The sequence below is a fragment of the Scatophagus argus genome, chromosome 17 (assembly GCF_020382885.2).
Source record: "Scatophagus argus isolate fScaArg1 chromosome 17, fScaArg1.pri, whole genome shotgun sequence".
NCBI classification, from domain to species: domain Eukaryota; kingdom Metazoa; phylum Chordata; class Actinopteri; family Scatophagidae; genus Scatophagus; species Scatophagus argus.
In genome coordinates, this window is record NC_058509.1 from 5,604,212 (window position 1) to 5,614,263 (window position 10,052).

General features: G+C 40.7%; 1 protein-coding gene across 1 annotated transcript in view; it reads left to right on the plus strand.

Moving 5' to 3' along the window:
- crybg2 (crystallin beta-gamma domain containing 2) overlaps positions 1 to 8,782 on the plus strand; it is a 39,766-nt gene extending 30,984 nt beyond the window's left edge. Inside the window, exons 9-24 of the mRNA XM_046417632.1 lie at positions 950 to 1,160; positions 2,036 to 2,175; positions 2,311 to 2,437; positions 3,236 to 3,271; positions 3,403 to 3,542; positions 3,705 to 3,831; positions 4,549 to 4,706; positions 4,806 to 4,932; positions 5,029 to 5,061; positions 5,446 to 5,558; positions 5,673 to 5,802; positions 5,893 to 6,032; positions 6,303 to 6,426; positions 6,876 to 7,034; positions 7,166 to 7,325; positions 7,817 to 8,782. Coding sequence (XP_046273588.1) covers positions 950 to 1,160; positions 2,036 to 2,175; positions 2,311 to 2,437; positions 3,236 to 3,271; positions 3,403 to 3,542; positions 3,705 to 3,831; positions 4,549 to 4,706; positions 4,806 to 4,932; positions 5,029 to 5,061; positions 5,446 to 5,558; positions 5,673 to 5,802; positions 5,893 to 6,032; positions 6,303 to 6,426; positions 6,876 to 7,034; positions 7,166 to 7,325; positions 7,817 to 7,905 — 2,014 coding nt within the window. The 3' untranslated portion in view covers positions 7,906 to 8,782. The remainder of the gene's footprint in view (positions 1 to 949; positions 1,161 to 2,035; positions 2,176 to 2,310; positions 2,438 to 3,235; positions 3,272 to 3,402; positions 3,543 to 3,704; positions 3,832 to 4,548; positions 4,707 to 4,805; positions 4,933 to 5,028; positions 5,062 to 5,445; positions 5,559 to 5,672; positions 5,803 to 5,892; positions 6,033 to 6,302; positions 6,427 to 6,875; positions 7,035 to 7,165; positions 7,326 to 7,816) is intronic.
- The last annotated feature ends 1,270 nt before the right edge of the window (positions 8,783 to 10,052 follow it).

A 10,052-nucleotide genomic window follows, 5' to 3' on the forward strand; every position in this document is an offset into this window, starting at 1 on the left:
GGATTTCTATGTGCATTGCATTGTGAGATAATAGTACAGATCAACAGCACACTCACAGATCAAGCTTATGTTTTGTAGTGTAGTAGACAGACTGTTTTGAGTAGGAAAATCACATGCAACCAGGCTAATTTTTCCCCAGATTATAGCATTAAACAGATGCACGTATTTTCATCACCAACCTGGGCCTTCCTTCCTGAGATCTGTCCATCTGCTGAAAGGTAGATAGGATGACACCTTTACATCTTGTTTTTCTTGATCCGTGAGGTGGGTAATTAAACCCTGGCTTTCCACAATAAACACCTTTCAAAACAGCCATTGATGCACTGAAGACTTGCAGATGCCTTCAATAGTTAACACACCCACATGCATGCTTAAATACACACTTGTCTCAGAGGTGGAATGTCTTACCAGACGCAGCCGACAGTGTGAACCTGCAGTAACACAGATGTTACTGCTCTAACCTGCACTGCTGGCCGACACTCACTTGTCTTCCTACACATAGTTAATTATACTGTAAACTCAGGCAGCACTCTGTGCACCACGGCCCCTAACCACAGTTAATGCTGTACTTAAGATTTAATTGGAGCTGTTAACCCCAGATTTAAACCAAGACCTGGTTTCTTTTATCAAAATATTTACTTTGGTTAGTGCCGTTTAAAGAGGCTTATATCGCTTGAGTGTTGTGTGCCACTTGTTAATCCTACCCCACGGTATTTCAGAGTGAGATATAAGTGAGGCTGTGGCTGCAAATTCCCTGAGTGTTTTGAACTGGACAGCGGTGCGTTTCCGTGCTTATTAATCCATTTTTTCATCTGAAATTAAGCAGCAGCGTGATGAGGACCGCAATGTTTACAGTACATCAACAGGTGTATGGATTTTACACAAACACATGCCAGTAAAACCTGCACCACAGGCCTTGTATTAAAGATTGTAACTGCGTGCTCCTCAGATGGGTGCTGTATGAGAAACCTAACTTCAAAGGGGAGAAGATCGCTCTGGACGAGGGAGACATCGAGCTCACCTACCCCTTCAGCCCTCCAGAGGAGCTGCAGAACGGACAGAAGGAGGCACAAGAACAGAGCAGAGAGACGAGTGTTGTGAAGGCAGAGGCCAAGCCAGCCAGGAAGTTTATCATTGGATCGATTCGAAGAGCTGTCAGGGTGAGTTGTTGTGCGTGGTTGTTGTCATAAATAGCTGACACACACCCTACTTCAGAATCTGATTTGACTCTGATAGGATCTGTGGTGATAATGTACAGTAGGAGTCCATTTTATTGTACCGTTGTTGCGTGATTCTAAAAGGCTGAATAGTTCTCACAGGTATTTTGACTCAGCAGCACCACCTAGTGTCAAAAGTAGGAGCAAGCACTAAAATTCAATTAAATTCAAAATGGTCAAGTTAAGCAAAACATTTTTCGACCACTTTTCAGCTGTATTTTTTTTAGCTATGTCATCTGTAGAAGTGACAGTTTTTCTGAAAACATTTGACAAAATTTTATATTTTTTATGCATTTATTTGTTGATGTAGTCTGAATACCTGATGTTGTTGTGTTCAGATCTCTAAGAGCTCATTTGATGAAAGATTTTTGAGCAAATACATTTCAGACAAACTCACATAACTGATGAGTTTGGGTGAGACTAAGGTCATCATAACCGAATGTGTAGACTTGTTTTATGTTTGTGTTTCGCTACTGATGTAAACAAACTAGATCCAGGTTGATATTGGCTCATATTGGATATATTGTATTGTATTTGTAAAATGTTCCACTCAGATGTATATAGACACGGTTCTGTAAAAAGCAAAAAGATCCTTTGAAAACATGTTTGCTATGTGCTTTTATAAAAAAAACAAAAAAATGGCTGCGACGTTGTTCATGTCATCATCATCACTGTGTTTTCCATGTTGTCTTCAGAAATCTAGTCATGGTTGTTTTGTGAGACACATGTGAGACACTTGTCCTCAGTCCCCAGCAGCGTTCCATCCCGTTTCCGACTCCTTTGCGTGACGTGCATGGATGCTCTCTGTTTTTCCTCAGGACTACAGCGTTCCAGAAATCAGTCTTTTCCCAGAAGAGAACGCAGAGGGAAAGAAGGTCATCTTCAGAGATACATCTGAAGATGCCAGGATTTTTGGCTTCCCCATCAAGGCTAACTCTATCATCATTAATGCTGGGCTGTGAGTTAGGGATAATGACCTCTGAGAAAATGCATGCGCTTGAACTTTTCTGACATGAAAAAAAATTATTAAGCCTTTATTCCATCTGATTTTTTAAATGTTCCCTTTTTTGTTTCAATCTTATCTCCTGCTCAGGTGGCTCGTGTATACACAACCCTTCTTCAAGGGTGTACCACGAGTCCTGGAGGTGGGCGGGTACTCCAACCCTGCAGCCTGGGCAGTGGAAAGTCCCTATGTGGGATCCCTGCATCCACTCAAAGTAGTAAGTAGCGCTGTTAGACATTTGTGTACAACTTCTGGGGCCTGATTTACAGAAACACTCTCAGGTCATTTCTGGCGGTGTGCTTACATTCATAAAAGAAGCCGAGTATAAAATAAGCAGGTTCTGTGGATCCCATTTTCAACTTCTGATTTCTTAATCTCCAACCAACTCTGAAATTAACAGCACCTACGTTGCAATTTCCTCTTAAATAATAGCCGGACAGAGGAGGGTTTAGTTTGAAATGGCCAAAAGTGAAAATAAAGCCAAACTTGCTTGGGAGTGTGATATCGCTGCAGTGAACAAAGAGGGGCAGAAAGACAGGACAGTGGCTGATTAAACAGAATTAAAAAGAAATGATCTTGCTTAAAAATATGAAAAGACTAAGTCATGCGGTGTGTCCAGGAACAATGACTGTGGGTCTGCTAATTCCTCACATCTTTAATTGCTAATCCCTATCACAGATTTGTTTATAAAGCTCCTGCAAAGCCTTGGTTTTTCATTCATCCCAAACTGCGACACTCATACATAACCAGCAGTAAAATCACATATGTCAAGTCTAGACTTCGCCTCGAAATACAGTCATTTCCATGTCTAAGAAAGGTTGTGCAACTTGTCCTCAGAATCAGAATCAGAATTCCTTTATTTATCCCTGGAGGGAAATTCTCGTCCTACTTGAGATCAAAACCAATCATGAGTTGTTTTATAAATGAGGACCCTGTTCTTTTACTAATCTTATCTTAAAGTTGATCCTCAGATTGTTTGTGGTAAGCGAATTTATTTTCTTTTCGTTAATCACAGGGTGAACCAAGAGTGGAAAATATGGCTGAACCAAAGGTAAGAAAGTACTTTGGCTGTTATTAAATTGTTGCTAAATGAAAACACTGAGACTCTGGAGTTGCTTATCCGAAAGCATTGATACGAATGACAGGATTATTGACAATGAAAAAGTGACTTTTTATCTCCAGATGGTGATCTACGACAAGCCCTATTTCACTGGAAAATCGAGGACCATAACCACCAACATGAAAGACTTCATGACCCGAACAGACAGGCAGCAGACGGCCTTCATGTACAACGTTGGCTCCCTTAAAGTGCTGGGAGGAATGTGAGTGCTGCTGTGAGAAGACTTCTTAGTGTCCATTCATAAGTTAATAATAATAATCTATGAGCCAGGGAGTATAATATCAACCAGCTTCCAGGCCAGAATGATGGTAGGATGATCAGATTTAGGTGTTTTTTAACTAGGTGCCTCTCCTTGTTGCTTCAGCTGGGTGGGCTACGAGAAGGAGGGCTACCGAGGCCGCCAGTACCTGCTGGAGGAGGGAGAGTACCACGACTGGAGGGTGTGGGGAGGCTGCGATGCTGAGCTGCGCTCCGTCAGGGTGATCCGAGCGGTAAGTTGAAAGGCATATTTTATCACTGTTGATATTTGTTAATACCTAACTATTCACATTTGTCTCAGTGATCAATGAAAGCAAAGGTGTGGCTCAGACTGTGTGCAAACTGTAGATTAAATGGCCCCCAGATTTTGTTTTGTTTGTTTCAGTTAGACCTCCAGTTAAACAAACAATCTGTAGACTCTTGAATCCACAATCACGTAGGCCACGTAGGCCACGGAGTATTATCCACAGCAAAGCTAAAGCAGCACTCCACATTGTACTGTATGTGTTTGAATCATTTTACTTTTGTTCCTGTAATGACTCCATTTTTATCTCACACATCATTAAGTTTTATCTAATCTAAAAAGTGACTTTACATTCTGATAAACGGCCTCTGTAATGTTGATACCTTACAGCCACAAGTTGAAATGCATGAAATCAGATATGAGATGGGCTGTATTTTAAGAATTTACAAACAACCTATACAGTAATGTAAAGACTTTGGCACCCAGCATCACTTGCAGCCTAAAGTACTCTAACAAACGTTCTCATCTCTCAGATCATTTTCATTGCCAAAGTGCGACTGAGACTGAGTCCTATTTTCACCAGAATTTTAGGCGAATCACAAATTTGTTTCTTCTTTCAGTTGTGTTTAGATTCCGACTGTTTTTCATCTGCAGGGGGTTTCTAGTACAATCCCGGTAAATTAATTGTGTTCCTTTTCTTCTGCAGGACCTGACAGACCCCTTGATGGTGATGTTTGAGCAGCCAGATGAAGAGCGGGAGGACATGCAGGAGGAGAACACCTTCGAGGTGACGGAGGCCATTCCAGACGTCGAACTGTTTGAGTACAAAACCTCCACACGCTCCATCCACGTACTCAGCGGGGCGTAAGTTGACAGATACTACATGTGACGCCGTTGTCACATCACCAGGTGAAGCTTTACTGTAATCCAACGTTGGAGTTAACTGTACATTTCCCCTCCCAGATGGATAGCCTACTCACATGTGGATTTCTCAGGGAACCAGTACATCTTAGAGAAAGGCTTCTACAATAACTGTGCTGACTGGGGTTCTCAGGACAACCGCATCTGCTCAGTGCAGCCCATCCTACTGGTGAGGACCGCCGGGAAGTGGAAGACACGAATGTATCAGCAGGATTTGATGTGTGTTGATGCTGTGGGGTTACTCACTTTGTTATTTCTTTTTCAGGCCTCAAGCAACAACTCAAATATGAGGAATGAGGTCAGTTTTATGTCGTTTAATGCTAATCAGTCGCTAGTCTGTGATGCGACGCGGTTCAGGGAAATTGTGATTTGACTTTTGGGGAATTTTCAGATTAGAGGAAAGAACACAGCGTAGCCACCCCAACATTTCTCCTGTCATTTGTTCTCTACTTTGAATTATTTATTTAAATGTTGAAATAAGCAGCAAAGCATACTGCATTGCAAAAACCAGTAATTCCTTCATGGGGCAGAGCGACTCTCCAGCAGTGGCACTTTTGTATTTGCTGCTTTAAAGGCAATCATGAAAAAAAAGAGATAAGAATCATCAAAAGAAAGAAAGGCTCCAGGCTAAAGATATATTAATCTGATCTCATACTGTCCGTTTTTTTTATCTATCTGTCAGGTGCTGCTGTACTCTGAGCCAGACTTCCAGGGTGAGTGTCACGTCATTGATCGCAATCAGGAAACAATTCCGGAAAGACTAGTGACCAAGTCGTGCCGAGTGGCGGGAGGAAGGTGAGATGCCTTTACTAAAACATTATCTAAGGAGAAAGGAAACAAGTGGAAAAAACCAACATGTCATGGCTGATAGGGAATTTAAAAAAATAAATAAATTTCTCTGTGTTTCAGCTGGGTGGTCTACGAGGATGCACAATACTCTGGGAACTTGTATGTCTTATCTGAAGGCACTTATCCAAATTTGACCAGCATGGGATGTCCACCCGGCTTCGTCGTCCGTTCGGTCAAGGCCGTGCCAATGGTGAGACAGCACTCATGTAAAAAACCAAACAAACAAACTTTGTATTCTTTCCTGTGTCCTTGCTCTGAACCCCCGTCTCTCCCTGTCTAGACATTCTCAGTTCCCTCCATCTCTCTGTTTGGCCTTGAGTGTCTGGAGGGCAGAGAGATCACCACAGAGACCGAGATCATCAACATGGTTGAAGAGGGCTTCAACGACCACATCCTGTCCGTCAGGATCAACAGCGGCTGGTGGGTGTTTGTCTCTATGTGTGTCTCAGAGTGTTTAGGGTGAGCGTTTGGCCATGTACAGTTTGTGTTGACGCACTTGATAAAGTAGCTTTCTGGTTCTCATGCTATCTAATATCTTTGTATGAGGATGAGGAAGTTAGAATAAATAAAAGCAGTGAAATCACCTTCAGAGTCAGCTGTCACAGTGGAACACTTAACTAAAAGAAATGCCAGAGTGCTTGCTTCAGACCCTCACATGATGTCTCTAACTTCGTCTCCCTTCCTTTGCAGTTGGGTGTTGTTTGAACACAGCAACTACAGAGGGCGCCAGTTCCTGCTGGAAAAAATTGAAATCCCCAACTGGTTGAAGTTTAGCTCGCTACAGACTGTGGGCTCAATGTACCCAGTCAGACAGGTTTGTTCATTTTTTTTAAACAACAAACCTACAAATACACATTGAAAAATGATAAATCTGTATCCCAGTGTGTAGTGCATTATTTTCTTGTTATCTTGGACTGTTAATAAGTTTTGATATTAACAAAAGTTGTAAATCATTTATTTAAATGGTAGGATTTTTGCTTATGTGTAAAGTTTTAATGAATAAAGGGCATAAGCCTGAGCTACTATGACTGTAAAACTGAAAAAAGCAAAGATCGATATGACAACTAGACAAATCTTGCTTTACAAAAGGCTATTTAAAGGTGCAGATATGCTGTGAAACAGTCATAATTCAAACTATTCCTCTGATATTTTAAAAACATGAGTTCTTCTTAAAGTACAACATGATAGAAGAAAAATGGTCAAACACTGACTTATCTGTGACCATGTAACCACGGTGATTTTTGGTATTTCGGGCTCTCGCAGAAGCGCTGCTTTTTCCGCATCAAGAACAAAGAGCGCGGCCACTTCATGTCCGTCCAGGGTGGCGTGGAGGAGATGAAATCTGGAAGAGTGGTGGTGACCGCAGAGGTAGAGCCCATGAGTGACATGTGGTTCTACCAGGATGGCTTCATCAAGAACAAGGTAATTCATGGCTGAATAATGAATATTAAATAGCTTCAACTTGAAAGCTAAAACCTGAATTTTCTAGAGTCTTCTGACTGTGTTGACACTGGAACCGATCTGATTGTGTACTTTATGCGTGTGTGCTGTAGTTGGCCCCAAACATGAGCCTTCAGGTGATGGGCAACATAGAGCCAGGAGCAAAGGTGGTTTTGTGGACCGAGACCCGGCAGCCTATACAGACCTGGACAGCCCAGATGAGAGGTCTCATTAGCAGCCTTTCCTTCCCTGGCATGGTCCTGGATGTCAAAGGTATGAGAGGCAAACAGAACATTTCTAAACATTTCTTTGACTGTGCAAGCTAAAAATGAGTGCAAGCAGCAGCTGTCCTCCTTAAATTTAATTTAGTGTAAATCCTTGTTGGGTTTTGAACATTTAGATTGCATTCTAGAGATAAATAAATGCATCAGCAGAGGTGGAATAAGTATTGCGATTCTTGTCTTCATTAAAAACAATACCATTTACATTGTTTAAATGGTAGAAAAATGTAGTTAAAGTATCAAAAGTATGCAAAAAAATATGGCCACTGAGTGTTTTACTATATTTATTATTATCATTACTAATGTGTTAATGTGTAAGCAGTATCTCACTGTTGTAGTTGGTAGAAGTAGAGCTAATTTTGACAACTTTTTTTTTACTGATGGGTACTGCAAAGTAACCACTAACTGCTGCTGTCAAACAAACACGTACTTGAGTAAATGTGCTTACATTTTATAAGTGTGTGCTGCTTTCCTTTTCTTCAGGTGGCAAAACTTACGACAAAGACCACGTGTTGATTATGCCGGAGAACGAGGAGAGGCTGAGCCAACAGTGGGAGATCGAGCTGCTGTAACCTCCTATAAAAACCTCATGTTTTACTTCCTAAAAATATGCTGGGAACCAACACTGTCACTGCCTTACAATGTGATTTTATTTAAGTGCCTCCATGTTAACTGGGATGAACATCACAGCAGTAGGAACACACTGAAGTGTTATGTCAAGCGTTAAGTTAGGTAATGATTGTGTGTAAGGACTATGAAAAAGAAAACCGAGTGCCTTGTTGTGACTTGCTGCAGCGACTCAGTAAGGTAAAAATGTCTTGTCGGGGTGTGCTGAACCACTGCGCACAAGCCCAGCACAGAACCATCATTTGTATGCAGTTCCACATCTTCCACATCTTAAACTCTGACCTTTATCTGATGTTATTGTTTGTCAGCAATTTGAGTATTCAAACTAATACCTCCTTGTTTGTATGATCTCAGCCTCATGCAAATTTCCTGACCGTAGAAGTGCCTGCATTTTATGCTTGGGTGACTTAGCTAAAATCAAGTTTTCGTTGCATCTGGAGCGAGCAGCAGGTGGATGAATGAGGCCAAATGAATGCGTGATGTGCAAAGAATACACTCAGTGCTTTTTTAAGATATATTTTTATATGTGCTGTATGTGTTGATGTTTGTGTTGTGGGAGTTGTTGCAGTTATGTATGCAGTATATCACATTGCGCTGTGCAGTGCCATGAAATGGGTTGTGTGTGTGTGTGTACGGATACTCTATTTGTTGTCATTGTTGTTGTTTTTAACTCGAATCGAACATATATACATACATATATACATACAGTAATTGCATCAGCTGTATATTAATACATGATACTAAAGATGTGATGTAAAATGTTATGTAAGAGGGGAGTGGAATATTATAATATAAATAAATAAAAGTGTTAAGGAAAACAAAGCAGACTAAATTATTTCAAATAACAGTACATACATGCTGTTTCCTCTGTTTAAAAAACAACAACAAACAAACAAAACAAACCACTGCATCCGTCCAACCAATAATATTCATCCTGGTTTCTTTGTATCTAGAAGTAAAAAACAAAGTGGCTTCTTTCTTAAAACTGATGTGCAGTATTACAGTGTCTTCAGTTAATTAATACTATCAAGAGGCAAAATAACTGTTTGTAGTAACTGAACAGGTCTCATATGTTTCTGAGGTCACACAGATGTAAAGCTCTGATCAGCCCCGATCACACGTTTCCCGTCAAATAAATAAAATAAAAATGGATAAGCAAATTAGTACGAGCTGGCTTTAGTCCATAGACTGGTGGTACAGTATTTGTATTAGTCGCTAATAATCAGTGTGCTAATGTACTTTGCACATTAGACATCACAACAAAAGTCTCATTTTTAATAAATAAAATAAAGTGACATATGACACATTTCTCATTATTTTTAATTAGTGATGAACACTCTGCTTATATTATTGATAGTTTTTACGCCCTCACATATGTAGTTTGTGTGTATGTAGTTTCTCCAGCTTTTCAACTCTTACTCTTCAGTTGAAAATTTTAGTTGAAATTTCACCCACTTTTTCCACCTACACATCAGCTGATATTTCAAGCGCTTTCGTCTTTCTAACGACACTCAGCATCAAGGCTCAAATTACACTGCAGGCTTACACTTAAACCAGAACCTAAACTTCCACTTTCAGCTGCTATTTGGGCTCCTTTTAGAGCAAATTTTCACTTTTTTTCTGTTTAAATTTTCTCTCTCTTTTTAATGGATACTGAGCATATAGCAGATCTCGAGTTTATGCTGACAAAAGCCAAAAGCCGTCGCTGTAGATCAGCTTTGTTTGCAATAACCACACAGGTCTCATATTTCTCTGCAGGTGAACAGCAGGTAGAAGTTGAGCAGAAAATTGCCGCCTGATGAAACCAGTCCTGGACAGATATGGATTATCAGATCACTTTCACTGGCAGCCACGATTGCAAGCGCTGAAAAGCCCTTTTGTTAGCACCATCTAGCTTTCAGGTTTTGGAGCCAAAAGACCATCAGGTTATACATGAGCGTGCCAGCCTCAGGAAGATCTGTTCCACCCTGAAACCAGACTTCAGGGATGACCTGCTTGTTGTCTGGTGGGTTTGTTTATCACATATCTGCTCTGTCTTGGTGAAAGTCTATAAAATGACAAAGCTGTAGCTTCAAAAATCTCACTTCAACTT